Source organism: Haliotis rufescens, unplaced genomic scaffold, assembly GCF_023055435.1.
Source record: "Haliotis rufescens isolate VD_foot unplaced genomic scaffold, xgHalRufe1.0.p SCAF_9, whole genome shotgun sequence".
Classification (NCBI taxonomy): Eukaryota; Metazoa; Mollusca; class Gastropoda; order Lepetellida; family Haliotidae; genus Haliotis; species Haliotis rufescens.
In genome coordinates, this window is record NW_025964383.1 from 48354557 (window position 1) to 48370722 (window position 16166).

Here is a 16166-nt window from a genome sequence, read left to right on the forward strand (position 1 = left end):
ACATCTGGACTACACTCCGATGGGGAATCCCGTGGCAAGTGCTGCAAGTCGTGCTCTGGGTCTTCTCATGTCAAAGAGCAAGATTCTAGGAGGGATGGAGTACAAAACTTTTACCAAGCTGTATGACTCCATGGTGTGGGCAACAATAGACTATGGAGCTGCGATATGGGGAGCTCATCACATTCCAGCTATCAGCACCGTACATAACAGGGCCATAAAGTATTTTATGGGAGTGAGGAAGTCAACCCCAAACAGCGCTGTGCCAGGGGACATGGGATGGGAGCCACCGGTTGAACGGCTATGGAGAAGTGTTGCAAGGTATAACAAGTATTTGTCACAAAGTGACGAAATGTCCCCCGCCTGTATATACACCATAGTACCAAATATGAAGACAATCCAGCGATTAGTTCTTGAGATATTGCGGCAACAACGTTTTCCAACTCCAAAAACAGATTTGCCTGCTGTGACCTTGAAAATGGGGTCAAGGTCACCAAAACCCACTGGTGTATGCGGTGTCTGTATATACACCATAGTTCCAAATATGAAGACAATCCAGCGATTAGTTCTTGAGATATCGCGGCAACACCGTTTTCTAACTCCAAAAGCAGATTTGCCTGCTGTGACCTTAAAATTGGGGTCAAGGTCACCAAAACCGACTGGTGTCTGCGGAGTCTGTATATACACCATAGTTCCAAATATGAAGACAATCCAGCGATTAGTTCTTGAGATAACGCGGCAACACCGTTTTCCAACTCCAAAAGCAGATTTGCCTGCTGTGACCTTGAAAATGGGATCAAGGTCACCAAAACCGACTGGTGTCTGCGGAGTCTGTATATACACCATAGTTCCAAATATGAAGACAATCCAGTGTTTAGTTCTTGAGATATCGCGGCAACAAACAGGTGGGACGTACGGACGGACGTACGGACGTACGGACGGACGGTCGTGAATACTATATCCCCCGCTTCGCGCTTTCGCGCGGCGGGGGACAACAAGCGATCGTGCGACGTGAATCCTGTCAGATTTGTATTAAAAGTGTTCAAGTGGGCAGACTCAGCGGCGTCATTAGGCACACGTAACTGGAATCTCCGTGTCCACAAGAAACTACGAAGTTTACAGTTAGACCATTTTATCCCTATTGGAAACACTTTTTATATACACTTTTTAAGTGTATGGTTTGCGAGAAGATAAAGCAGAACTTCATACAGGAATGGAGTAAGTCAGTCAGATAGGAGGAAAGTAGACATGGAACAGGAAAGAACAAGCTCCGACATTTTAAGACATGTTTTGAAGTTGAACGGTATTTGCAGTTTCCCCTACCCCGGTCTCACCGCCGTGCTCTAGCTCTATTCCGCTGTGGTGTTGCCCCGCTCCGTGTTGAGACAGGTGGCTACATTAATATACCATTGAACGAACGGGTGTGTTTTAACTGTCATGAATGCGTGGAGGATGAAAGCCATGTTCATTTCATTGTCCTTTCTATAAAAACATTACTGATAGCCTTTTAACTACATGTGCGAATCTCTAGCTGTGATACTTTTCAAGTTATTTCTGATGTTGATAAGTTCTCTTTTATTATGTCCAATGATGATTTGTTGTTTCTAACGGCCAAAACCTGCAGACGGGTACTTGAAAAACGCAAGAATATTATATATAATGCTTAGATTTACCTTCGTGATATATTTTACCACTTATATATTCTACTTGTATTTATTTTATGTGACCTCGTCTCTCATAACTCATATTGAGTGGTTCTGTACTTTTATCTATGTTCTATGTATGTAGTATGTTGTACAGAAGTGAGACGTTATTAAACAATTGTCCGTCTGTCTGTCTGTCTGTCTGCAATAATCTTGGACGCAACGTTAAACCCAATTTCACCTCATCAGTTTATCAGTGGGTAAAACACTGGCCTGCACTGCAGTTAAAGAAGCGGATGACTTACCAATATCCTCACAATTTCATCCTACATAGTGTTTTTAAAGTCTTTATTAAACAGTACATTCGGGATCTAATGGAAGAGAGGTGGGACACCAACGTAGGTATAAATAAACTTCATGAATTTAAACCAAAAAAATGGTTATACCTACTTAGATTGTCAGTCAAGACACAGTGAGGATATTTTGCTTTGATATCCTATTGGTCACACTAGGTTTACACATGAGCTTTTACTTGAAAATGATGTTGAGGAAGTTCCCGGATGTACCCCTTGTCACGAAAAGGGATACGGGCATTTCTTTAATAAGATCTTAAAGATGTTTTTACCCGCATGAGCAGATATTTTAAAATATCTAAAGGAAGCAGAATTAATGAATTAAAAAAAAACTGTGAAAAAATGTTTTGTATATAATACATTGTCAATCTTAAATTGATGTGAGGAAATTGCTAACTGAGAATTTTGAGGGTGTTAAAGTGGTGCAAATGTATTGCCCCTCATGTGAATGTTACGGAAGTCCTATCAAAATCAAAATAAATATCATCCACAAGGATTTTATCGCTTTCTGCTACTTGAATATTTATTAACTTACGGTAAGCATTGCCTACACTGATCAGTAGCTAGGGTGGCGATGTAAATCCTGCTGGGACATCACGCAGAAAGCTGTAAGTCCCCATGGTCCCCTGGAAGATGGTCTTGCTTTGGTTGCTGGTGGTCTATAGCTCGTATTTTAAGCGTATAAAGTGGATTTTTTTAATAAATGTGCTGATTTGAATTTTTAAGAGGCCAAAACGCACACTCAAGACTACACATTTGGGTGTTAAGATCTTTAAACGCAAGAACACATTATAACAAGTATATGATGTATACCTACTATAGTACTGACGTGTTAGGTTTTAAACGAAATTTAGAGATAGTATAAATCCGTTATACTACCTCAAATTTCAAAACAGAGAAGGCTTATCTCCTAATTATACATGATAATTATAACAATGTTTACAAAAATGCAAACCATGTTTGCAGACACAACCAACTCGAGACAATGCATCAGCAATACCGTGTCTTTGCCTTTGATATGCTTGATGTCTAAATCAAATTCTTGCAAAGACAGGCTCCAGTGCATTAAGTGTTGGTTTTTGTTCATTTTATGAAGAAAAGTCAGTGGAATGTGACCAGTGTACACCTGAATAGGAAACAAAGTGGTACCAACGTACACCTAAAATTGTTGCAAAGCTGACAATAAAGCAAGTGTTTCTTTTTCAATGGTGGATTTTTCTTCCTATTGCTTGTTAAATGTTTGTGAATAATAACAAACAGGATGATCAAAGCCTGATGCATCTTCCTGCAACAGGACAACCCAATCACTCACGTCACTAGCATCTTCTGCAAATTTGAAAGATTGTCAAAGTTTGGTGCTGGGAGAACAGGAAGTTATGAGAATGGCTTTAATTTTCTCAAAAGCAGCCTGAGAATTTCTGTCCCAAACAATTTTCACTTTTGTGCTCAGCGAGACAAACGTTACGGTAGTAGATGAGGTGAAATGGGATTTAACGTCGCGTCAAAGATTATTGGACTTATATAGCGACGTGCATGTACGTGTGTGTGTTTGTGTGGCTGCTTGTACTAGTCCGGACTGATGCCGATTTATAGTGCTAGCTCACTGAGATACCATGCCGCAGTTTAACATGAATACCCCACTCAGACACAGTATACTGACTCCGAGCCGACCAGTTCTTGTTTTAGCCAAGTACCATCTTTTAACGTCTTTTGGTATGACGCGGCCGGGGATCGAACACCGGACCTTCCACTACTAGACCACGGAGGCGGTCTTGCGGTAGTAACCAGCCATACCCAGTTTCTTTTTGTTTTGTATAGCTGGAAGTTTGTTGTTTGTCTGTCTGTTTGTAGTTTTACGCCACACTCAGCAGAATTCCAGCTATATGACGGCGGTCTGTAAATAATCGAGTCTGGATCAGACAATCCAGTGACTGACATCATGAACATCGATCCGCGTAATTTGGATCAATGACATGCATCAACCAAGTCAGCGAGCCTGACCTCCCGATCCCGTTAGTCGCCTCTTACAAGTATAGGAGTCTTTTACGGCAAGCATGCGTTGCTGAAGACCTATTCTACCCCAGAATCTTCGCATTTCACTTGGAAGTTTGAAATAGCTTTCACCTTTGCTTGTATGGGCTGTACCTGACCTTGGCTTATGACATGACCTAACTTAGCATCCAAGTCAGCTAAAACTACAGAAGTGTTTAGCTTAGGGTGAGCATAATCGGCATTGCCATCAAACTAAGACTTTTTCGCCAGGACTGAAATTTCTCTCGAGACTTTTTGTCATAATGTACGTTCATTTTGTCCTGGGATTCCTTCACGTTATCCATAGCCCAGCTCAAAATGATTGAGGCATACTCCAACAAACTTATTTCAGACCTGTCATTAAGCCAATGCTCCTTTCAGTGCTTTAAAGGTCCACGAACAGTATGAACAAATCCAATGTCAATAGGACAAAAACCTAGGGACTCCTGAACTGACTTCCTAGCAGCAAACAACAAATAAAGGCTTCTCAGTCTCAAAACAGTAAGTCCTCATAATTGTCTTAAGAATCTGATGAAATTTTGGCTGGACTAACGAGTCTCTCTAAAGCTACATGCGATTCAGGATGGTATCAACAAGAATTAATCTGAGTTATGCCTAACTGGTGTATAGACTGCTTGAAAAAAACTGACATGGAATTAGAGCCCCGATCTGACTGAATAGCCCTAGGCTAACCAGCCATGGTGAAGAACCTTTTCAAATCCTTGTTGATAAGATGTAATTTTCCGTAAAGGAATTGCCTCTGGAAACCTTGTGGAAGCAAACTTGATGGTAAGGACGTACTGATTTCCTGACTTAGTTTAAAGCTAAGGGCCAACACAATCAATGATGACCCTGCTGAAAGGTTCTTCACAAGCTGGCACATAGGGCATGTTTTGCAAAATTCAGCCACATCAAGCCGCAAAAGAAATGGGACAGAATTTTGCCACAAGTTTTGTTCACAAACAATGACCAGTCCAAGGACTTTCATGTACCACACTCAAAACATGCTTTTTACATGAATTTGGAAGAACCTTGATGGAAAACCTTTCATTCATTTATAAGCAGGTACATCTTGCCTCCATTTCCCCGTCAAAACACTTGAAAAATAGCAATCTGGAACCTTGTCAGTTTCTGTTGGGAAGAACTTAGATGTCTGGGTCTTCCCCTGTAATTCAACTAACTACTCCCTACGCAGAACTGATTCCTCAACAGTAAAACTGTCAGAATTCCTTGTGCATTTAGACAGGTCAAGAGAATGATCCATAAAAGTGCCAGCCAAATCATAACTGGACTTATTCCCAGAAGAACTTTGCTCAGCCATAATCACGAGTAACAACACACAAAGGAAAACAACCTTGAATTTCTTTTTCAAGATTTTCAGTACTTTCTCCTGTGTTAGGCTCACGGCAAACAACAGGATCTGCCAAACATTTTCCCCCTGCCAAATCATTCCCCATGGGCAATTCTACAGGTAGAGTTCCTACAACCCCCACCTTCACCAAATCTGTCCTCAAGTTCACAACATGGAGAGGTGCACTGGTAAATCGCTGCTGACTCCTCAGAAAGTGGCAAAATACCATTCAAAAACCGGAGTTTGAAAAGCACCAGTATCCCCCAAAACAATAACATTGGAACTGTCACCTTTAGCCGAGACAAAACCTTAACTAACATAAGTACTCCTCTCTCACAACAGACTTTGATGACAACTAACTCCTCATGTAGCGGAACCCCGAAAAGGATTTGACTTGACATTCACAAAAGCATTCGGGGAAGAAATGATATGCCCTGGCTTGCAGCAATAGTTACAAGTAGGCTCTGACGCAAATCCAGAAGTATCTTTAGAACAAACAGGAGTAGAACATGACTCATGTTCACCAAACTCAGAACCAGACTAGTTAGAACGAGATCTAGGAGAGGATGAACATTCCTTTCCTAATTTGTAACCCTGTGAACTCCTGTCTGTAAACCCTGACTGCTTACAACTATCATTCTGAGGTAGCGAATAATTATCAGCCAAAGTAGCAGCCTTGTGCATCTGATCCAATTTCTGCTATCAAGATATGTCTGAATGTCCGTTGACACACACTGCTTCAAATCCTCTAGCAAAACAAACTGCCTTTGAAGTAAATCACCTACCAAACAGTTTCCTTCTCACTTGCAAATTCAACAAAATTAAAACCATCCCTTTTCTTAGCAGAAAGCTTCACAACCTTAACCTCCTGATAATCAGAACTCCTATCAATAGGTAAGGCAGAATAAAGCTTTCCCCCAAAACACATTTTGCTACAACATGGTCCACTGATTTTGAGACCATTTCAGAATGTTACCCACCTTTTCAATATGTAAGAAAAACAAAAAACAGTGGTGATAATATCTTCAATCTTCTTCACTTTATTCAGTACGTGTAGGCCATGGGCCTTTTTGTACAAATGAAATACAATGTACATGCAAAAGTATAAAATATAACAACATTTTTTTACTTTGTTAACAAAAGCAGTTTTAACATAATTGCATATTATCAATGTTGGGAGTGTTTGTGTTCTAACAGCATTGGCATAAAACATATATTTTGCTGCATTCATATTGATAATGGTGTCTTGCGATGACAGAAGTGTATTAAACTTCGGAATATTTGGAAAGATGTTAAATTTAGATACTATGTAACTTTGCCTAAGATGGCCATAAGCGGGACAAATTCTATTTACAGTAATACTACTCAAATAGTTCTCACATAAAACAGCTGTTTAAAACTGTGCATAATATGATGCATACTGTGCATAAGACCCCGGACCTTCACAGGTCCCACTTTAGTGTGAAGTCAACGTCATTGTACATGTGGCGCTACATCAGCTGGGCGATATTCGGGTCATCTGAGGTAACAGTAAACAAACACGTTTTTTTTGTCTGTTTCACAATTATTAACTTTTGGCATTCAATTAACCCAAAATTATATTATGACATGCAGTGTTTATATACCAATCACACATCATCTATATTTACACTCAGTTAACAAGTTTCTTACCTGATCATGCAAACTTTCAAACACATCAAATGACCAAATGTCTCATGATGTTCACAAGTTAACAAGTTTTATTTCTCCTCAAACATTCTCACCTTATAAACACATGACAACCTAAAAGGCACACACCACATGACTGTCTGTAACAAGATGTTCTCAGTCACACACTCCACTCACTTCAGTGACCGCCAATAGAAAGAAGGAGTTTTACCACTTGGCGATATTCCCCAACACTTGCCACATCAGTCGCTGTCTTTCCCTCGTTCCTGGCGTCGATGTTCGCCAATTTGTGTGACAAGACAAACTTCACTGTCTCCATGTCACCTCCCTCACAAGCCAAGTGAAGGATGCTTTGACCATCATCGGCCACCAGTGACACATCGGCTCCTTGACTCAGAAGGAACTTCACCACCTCAGAGTGTCCAAACAGAGCTGCCTTCATCACCGGTGTCCTGCCCCAACCTCCTCTACTGTCGATGTCTACCATGTTCTGTGAGATGATAAACTTCACCATCTCAACGTTTCCTGCCATACAGGCCCAGTGAAGGGTGTGGTCACCGACATCGGCCACGAGTGACACATCGGCTCCTTTACTCACAAGGAGCTCCACCACTTCTCTGTGTCCAAACTCTGCTGCCACCATCACCGGTGTCATCCCTCCCCAGACTCTACAGTTGACGTCGGCTGAACCTGCTGCTAGGTTCCGCTTCACAGCCGACAAGTTCCCCATACTGCTGGCATCAAAGAGGTCGGAGTCTGCCTGGGTGTATGTCTGTGCAGGAGTCGGTACCACTGTAACACAAAGTAAACTCTTACAGCTACATAGTTAGCATCTTATAGTGATGATATAAACCAGTTGATGCATCATTTAAACATACAACTTGGCTGACAACAACATGCCGACTGTAGAGGGAATGACAAGAGCTGGTTTGTGTATTACAGATTTGGTATTGACATTTACATTATAGTATGTTTCTGTAACATCTTAGTCCAGTGATTGATGTCATGAGCAATTGCAGTACGATGACATGCATCAACCAAGTCAGCAAGTCTGACAACCCGATCCCGTTAGTCATCTCTTACGACAAGCATACAGTCAAGTCTTGTCAGTCCGACACTCGTTAATCCGACAATTGGCCTTATCTGACACTAATGATGGGAAACGATTAAATCAGTGCTATTTAGACCCGTTAATCCGACAGTCTCGCACTCCAACTCTGACACACCTAATTTGCAACGAATTACCAAAATCACTCATTAATCAGTCTTGTTAATCCGACATAGTGATCAGCGTACTCCGTGATCATCTGCCCGCGAGTACACAGCCCCGTGTTTTGATGCGAGACGAGTCGGATGATAGCTACATATTACATCGCCTGCAGAGATAAAATTGCTTAACATTAAACAATTAATGCTTTCAATATACAAAACAGGATTAATCAATGCTAAGATTACCTTAATATAATTAAAATCAGATACAAGCTAACGCTGAAGACATCCCATTGCAGGTCACGTCAGAATTACCTTTCGCGAAATTTGACCAACCAATGAAATAACAGGAAGTCGACATTAGCCACTAAGCTTCCTTGAGCTTTGCGCCATTAGTTTGTATTATCATCTATCGTGAAGTTGTCCGATTTTTATTCACGAATGCTGATACAACCTAATTTTGTTATTCCGACATAAATATATGCAACCAACCATGTCGGAGTAGCAGGACTTGACTGTAGTCACCCTTTACGGCAAGCAAGGGTTGCTAAAGACCTATTCTACCCTAGTTCTTCACGGGTCTCATTGGTGTTGTAGTGTTGCTATATTTTAAAGATATTCATTACATAGTATATTTGTGCAGTTGGTGATGCAAATATGTCCTGACAGCAAATTTTTTACCGTTGATGTCATGTTATAAAGGACAGTATTTAGTACTTAGCCTGCATTACATTATGCATATTGTTCTTTTCAGGTCAAAAGTAGCCTTCAAAAAATTGTATTCTGGATATAAATAAGGTTAGTTTCCCAATGACCGCATGCCTTACCTCCCTTGCCACTCTGTGATTATTGAGTTTCTGGAGCCCATCCGATGTACAAGTGGGGAGGAAAAACGGCAGTCCAAGGGAGGGGACTTTATAAATGTAATGCAGGCTGAGTATAAAAAAGAGAATATATTCTAATATTTTTTACTCAGCCTGCATTACATGATATTATGCATGAGCCTGTATCCGCCGGTAGGTGGTGGTGGTGAATACCTTCAGGAAGCACTAAGAACACCTGCATGGTGTCATCAGAAGGATCTGGAATCATTCGGTCTGGTCCAAAAAGTGTGTGAACCAGAAAGTGTGACACAAGTGATTACCAACACAAATGCAATAGTACTTTACGTTCACAAATGTTGGAAAATTCGGTAAATAGTAATGAATAAAGTGTAGCGTCTGAGTCGGTGAATTGTGGTTTAGACGCATTCACCCCTTCCACTGAACAGCAAATGAGTGTGGGGAGGACGCAGGTAATCATACTCCCAATGTACATCCATGAACTAGACTGTGGATGTCGTACGAAAAAAATGGTAGTACTTTCCCAATGCCCGCAAGATGAACCTCTAGTTGGGTAGTATAGAGTATGGAGTATGGAGGCAAGCAGTAAGTACTGAGTGGAGAGGACGACAGGTGCCAGGACAAATCAGTGGCGACTTTGGGATTGCTGATCTGTTGTGCAACCACAGATGGTCCAAAACTGAGGATGCCATTCACATTTTTTCCGGAGGTGTTAAGAAGGTAGTGACTGATGAAGACAGTGTTTGTCATAGAAGCAACCCTTCATGATGCAGTTGCCATGTAATGCTAGGGTGGATGTAAGCGCCCTGATTTTGAGTTTATAATTAGCCCTAGGATGTTTGAGTACCGCATCACCATCGGCGTGCAGGATGGTAGCACGTAACGAGAAGATGACTGTGTATCTGGTGATGTCTCCTGTGTAGATCACAGCCGTTGGGATAAATAGATGATGCCTATTTTCCCGTCTTGAGGCTGGCACTGCTATGTCAGTTTTTTTTAGCTCTGATTGATTCCTCCTCATTTTCGGATCCGACGATTGAGGAAAGCGTCAGCATAATGAAGTGCCTGTCAGGCTGAACTCATTGTTGATTCTCAGCTATGAAGTCCCAACATATACGGAACACTTTCTACTGTGTTTGAACTGAACCTGTTGATATAGAGGGTGTGCAGTTCGCGGACTGTTGAAAAAAACATTCAGCATGAGACATCTGAAGCATGCCGACACCAGGGTAGTTTGAAATTTTCTAAAGTACATAGGTGAAACAGGATATAGTCCACCATGAACTGAGGAGACTTGGCAGTATGCCTGAATATAATTCAAATGTTACACACTAGTCGACTTAGAGGCCCCTGTTGCCTTAGCTGCTTAGTTTAGCTCTGTGCTGACAGCCCCTTCTGCAGACACTTCAGGTGTGCAGATTTGAAGAAAGTCAAGAACACCAGGTTCGGGGCGGCCAGAAATGTGCGTTGAGGATGAGAACGTAATTGTGTATATCCAGAGCAGCAGGACTGGGAGGAGGGGGACGGTTGGTGAGTTTTGTGTGGAGATACATAGCATGTAGCATCCAGTTGGAAGGCGATGGATCATTCGGATGAGATTGGGCTTTGGCTGGGACATTTTGGCAGCTTGTTGTGCATTTCGCTCTGGAGGTTAGAGTTTACCAGCAGATGGCCCCAATACTGCACTGCTCATATGCCTGCCTCTAGTTTCGGGTTGTTGATGTGCCAATCTTTGAGATCATCTCGCCACAGTCGAGAGGTGGTGTGGTCAAGGACGTGAGACCGGTGGTGTGGTCAAGGACGTGAGACCGGTGGTGTGTTGCAGTGAACTCTGTCAAGGAGACTCCTCCTATGGCATTCAATGGGTTCATCCACCAGAGAACGAACTGGCGAAGGTGATCTGGTAGGCTCATCGGTAGGTGTGGTGGAAGAATGAACTAGAAATGATTGGACATTGAGTCTCTCCCTGTCTGTTAGCGATTGTGGGCCTGATAGAGGAGGGTGGATGTAAGTCATTAGTTTCTACCATCTGTCTACGAGTACCGCCTCCGTTGTTCAGTGGTTGCTTGTCAGTCCAGAGAGCAGAAGGTCTCGGCTTCGATACCCAGGCCACCTAATACCAAAAGATGTTAAAAGATGGTACTTCTTGTTACACTACCTGGCGCACGGCATTAAGGGGCAACAACAAGGACTGGTTGATTCGGCGTATACTGTGTCTGAGTGGGATATTCATGTTAATCTGTGGAGTTTAAACTGTGATATTCCGTAACATAGAAACAGAAATAATGCTGCACATTGCCAAGAAAAACAGTAAGGCGGTTTAATGACAAAACACAAACATAAAAAACGTGGGAAATAAATGATAGTAAAAAGTAAAATATATAAGTGGAGGCAAGGGACATAAAACCAACGGCCTCATGCCAACAGTGGCAAGCCAAATGACAGAAAAAAATGATGGGGAAAACAGTTCTGTGAGTAGAACACATGAGTGACAAATTCCCCCAAAAGCGGAAAATTATTTGTAATGGGTAGGTTTGGTGTATAGTGTGAAAACAAAACACCAAGTAATAAATTAAACCCAATTCAAGGAACGATAAGGGTATAGTTGAACAATCTTTCTGAGCTCCAAAAGAAAGGTGTTCTCACGACTCAATGAAAAGCAACGACTACATGGGACATAGGAGGTAACTCCAGGGAGTGTTATTGGGATACTACAGGTTTAACAACTCTATGACAAGGATACAACCTTCTGAAATTGTCTTTCCAAGGATACTTTCGAACTGAAACCAACCATGTGTAAAATGTAAATTTGGCTATGTAAACAATTATCATATTACACAAAGAGACTATCACCAAAGGTACTCATTATTCTCCCACCTACCTTGTGAAGTGCTTAGAGCTTCCCTCTCGTTTGGGTCACCAACTGAGGCTGGAACACAGAATATGTCATGTAGATACTACAGCACTGTGTGGTCATCGTCAGAGACGAACATGACTTGACATGGAAACAAGTACCGGTACATGAAGTGATGACTACACCACATCTGTTATTAGAAGCATAAACATGTGTTGGAGTAATGAGTCTTATTATTGTTCATGATATTATTTGATGGTCATGAGAGATGGTCATAAGATGGTCATAAGATATCATATATTCTTTGTCTTTCCAGGCTGATTAATTGCCACTGTTACAGAATCAGTGACACCCATGCATTTCAGATTTATTATAGTAATGGCATAAAGGGCGTCGTTGATAATCTACATAAAATTTGGGGGTAAAACATTTAGGCAAGAAGTAGGCATCCCCTTGTGCACCAATTGTGCTCCCATTCTTGCAGATCTATTTCTTTATGCAAACGAATCGGAATTTTTGTTCGTATTGGCAAAGTCAAAACAAGGTCATTTAACCAAGAACTTAAGCTTCAGGTATATCCATGATCTGATGTCGTTCAATAACCATCAAATAGTCAATTCCCTTCCACTGATTTACCCACCTGAACTGGAAATAAAGGGGACAAAAGAAACCCCTTCAACTTTTTCATAGTTAGACCTATGCATAAAGATTCAGAGTGACAAAACACTCTCCACAAGACTGTATGACAAGAGGGATGACTTCAACTCCCTTCATGTCGAGCAATATTGCACCAGCTCCAGTCTTTGGTGTTTGCATTTCACAACTTTTGAGATACAATCGAGCATGGTCTTTCTACCAAGGTTTCAGAGAGCGTCATCAAGGTTACAACATTCAAGGCCTCAGTAAAGCTTTCAAAAAGTTTTATGGTAGACATGTGGAAGACATTTCCAAATTTGATGCATCAGTGACAAAAATCATTTCCGATGCAATTCCATATTTTGACTTGTACCATATGTTCCCATTTTTTTTCAGGTGAACAATTCACTTGCCTTTGCATGTTTTTGTGATGTGTGCCAACGGCGTGGCAGGATAACGCTCACATTTTCTGTGAAAACCTGGTATTATTACTATTTGATAAACACATTATCATGCTTTCGTCGGAATTGTACAATCGATGCCATAACCTCATCAGTGACATCCCCTAGCACTGCACACAATCCTGAATATGGCCCTTGAACACAGGAAGTTCAACGACTTCAATGCATAAACATCTTAGCATAAAATACGAATTAAGTTCTCTCAGCCACAGCTTTGGTACATTTAAACGGAAGCCATCGGATGGGAAATCCTAAGTGTTTTTAACTGGCAGAGCATGGCATAGGTTGTTTGTAGAGATTATGAACATTTAACAGAGTATGTTATAGTGACCCACTAAATAAACTAAGCAAATGTTATATAATACATATGTAGGCTATGCATTATTATTTCAATCTTCATCAAGTAAGATAAACAGTCAGAAGTTATCACTAAATTATATTCTATCACTCTAGTGAATGAATGTGTGCTAGTGTTGTTTCACTACTAGAATGTTTTATAAGCTTGTCTAGATCGAGTTTGTAATGTTTGGATTCAGATGTGATACATGTGAATAATTTTTATTAGAATGCACATATTAATATATTAAATGTAAATGTATTAAGTCTATGTATTACTCATTGAGGTCGATGAATATGGTGCTGCCATTACTGTGGCAGTTGGGTAATATTGATGGCCTTGTGTCACCTACAATGTAAGCATTGAATTGTTTATGTTTGTGTGACTTTCTGTATAATCTAAATGTTATCATTACATTTAATGAGTAGTATAGATGATCAGGGAACAACGCCAATCCACATAAAATTATATCATGACGCAGCAAGACGCTAACATTTACAAAAATTATGTGGTACCACCCAGCATCAATATTTATCAAGATGCCATCCTATATCGAGGAAAATGTTTATTCTTAATCTCCAACCAGAAATGTTGAATATAAATATGTCCGAAATAATGGTATGCGTATGAGTAAAAATAATAGAGAATATGTTCATTACAATTTGGTTTAAAGGTTACTTAAAGAATAACACCATATTTATATGGATTTTCAAATGATAGCACATAATACCACATAATTTTTGTAAAAGATAGCAACTTGCCGCATCATGATATGGATAGGTGTCGTACCATCATCTATACTACTAAATGTAATATTATATATCATTCTGTCTCAAAGTATTGTATATGCTTATACACTATTGTGTAAGCATAATGAATGTATATTGTTTATATAGCCAATGTCAAAGTCAAGGAGTTATTTCCCTTGGATTATTTATCTCAACATTGCATTGTGTAGTATGTTTATTACTGTATATGCTACAGCAAAGTTATCTTGAAGTGTCCGGATTTGTCAGGTCGTCGACTCATCATGTGCTCTACGGTATTTCACACGTGTCTGTAGCAGGGCGTGGAGTCATCCCACAGATGACATCCTTACCTTGTCAGCTTGCTGACGGGGTTAACCTCTTTGGTCATGTGGACAAGGCGTCCGACCTCGGATCAGAAGGTCCGTAGTTCGAATCCCATCACAGGACTCGGAAATTTTATGGCCACTACATTGGCGCCCAACATGGGGCTGAGCACGTTCATATCAAATTTGATGTTGAGACTTGATATTCAGCTATGGCCATTTGTGTTGTATGCTTTATCACATACTGTGAACTCTGATCCGTTATATATATATTACTAAAGAGAATGGAGCTGTTGATGTTGATTTGTGGCAGGGGAATTGTAGGCATGGACGAGTGGACTTACAGGAGCTTTCCAATCCTTCTTCCTGTCATGATCGAGGGTGCATATCCCAGTTTAACGATAAGTAAACTCAGGTGGCCAGTAAGCACTCAGAGCTTCTGGGCATGGGGCATATTCATGTCATAATTATGACTTATTCCATATTTTTTGGAGTGTGCTCTTTTTTCCCCAAAAACACAGCTTTGTAGAAGGGTGTGCGCATATAATACACGTCATAATGAGTTTTGATGTTATTTTGTTTGAAGGAAGCTGGATGAATCTGTAATGATGGGTGTTTTTTAACTACAGCTTTAACACTTACCTATGTTTATTTTGGTGTTTGTAACGATCTTTCAACTACTGTGTTCATACTTACCCCGATAAGATCTGAAACAGAACAGCAAACAGTAATTAGCCGACTAACAAACAATCATGAGATCATCATTTACATGTACTATCAATACTTGAAATCTATTTTCTCCCTATTATGAAACAAAAGATAATTAAGGGTGTTTTTTATGTTTGTTGTGCACATGATAAGTCACAAATTTGATTGTATGGAATAACTTGACCTCTGTGAAATCCCGCTAGATCCAGTCAAATATGCCAAACATGTCCTGCATCAAAGTAGAGGAAGATAATCTTGTATTTTCCCAATTCACCCAGTTTATAAAGTAGGGACGTAATATATACACTAAAAGCCACGGTTTATGGTCTCAAGTTGCAGAACTGATCATTTATCCTCGAAAGGCAACTTCATGGCTAATCATGTTGGAGTGAAAAAACTCATACTTTCTGTGTCTTATGCAGAGTACAGTCACAGTGATGATGATGATGATGAGTATGGCGAACACGGGGACAAGTATTGCAGCAAGAGGTGTTGAGGCATTTTTTTTTGGTCCTTCTCTGTAAAATAATACATCTATCTCAGTAGTGCTAGGCTCCGACAGAATACTTTTCAGGAATGTGTCACTATTATGACAGCATGTGTATCTCCTATGGTTATTCATAGTTTTTACTTCTAACTTTTTAAATAGAAAATCTATCAGGATGTGACGTCTTTCATACATCATATTTGGTTAATATTGTTAACCAAGTTTGAAAACTGTCATTAGAAATCAATATTTTACAGTTACGGCAGAACATGGACTACACTGTACCACAAGTGCGACAGATTTTCTTGGAAACTGATACAGGGGACATGGCTGCTAATAATTTTGCATATGTCATAAGAGATAAATATTGATCAGATTTCAAAACCATCATCTAAACTTCATGTATTACACAGTTACGATCTTTGATCTTTTAGACAGGATGCACAGTACCTCCAATTTCTCAGAAACTTGTAGGGTTTCGGGGAGGAAGATTACTCATGATGAAATAGCGCTGGTA

General features: G+C 40.4%; 1 protein-coding gene across 1 annotated transcript; it reads right to left on the reverse strand.

The window, feature by feature from the left end:
- Positions 1 to 6392: 6392 nt before the first annotated feature.
- LOC124122608 (ankyrin repeat domain-containing protein 29-like) lies at positions 6393 to 15676 on the reverse strand. Its single transcript, XM_046485686.2, has 4 exons — positions 15567 to 15676; positions 15151 to 15161; positions 11976 to 12023; positions 6393 to 7835 (listed from the first exon to the last, which is right to left on the reverse strand). Exon 4 carries the CDS (start codon positions 7771 to 7773, stop codon positions 7222 to 7224), a length of 552 nt encoding a protein of 183 aa, XP_046341642.2. The 5' UTR covers positions 7774 to 7835; positions 11976 to 12023; positions 15151 to 15161; positions 15567 to 15676; the 3' UTR covers positions 6393 to 7221.
- Between the last annotated feature and the right edge of the window lie 490 nt (positions 15677 to 16166).

Excerpts from the sequence above, each read along its gene's own strand:
- LOC124122608 (XM_046485686.2), bottom strand. The coding sequence starts at position 7,773 with ATGGGGAACTTGTCGGCTGTGAAGCGGAACCTAGCAGCAGGTTCAGCC.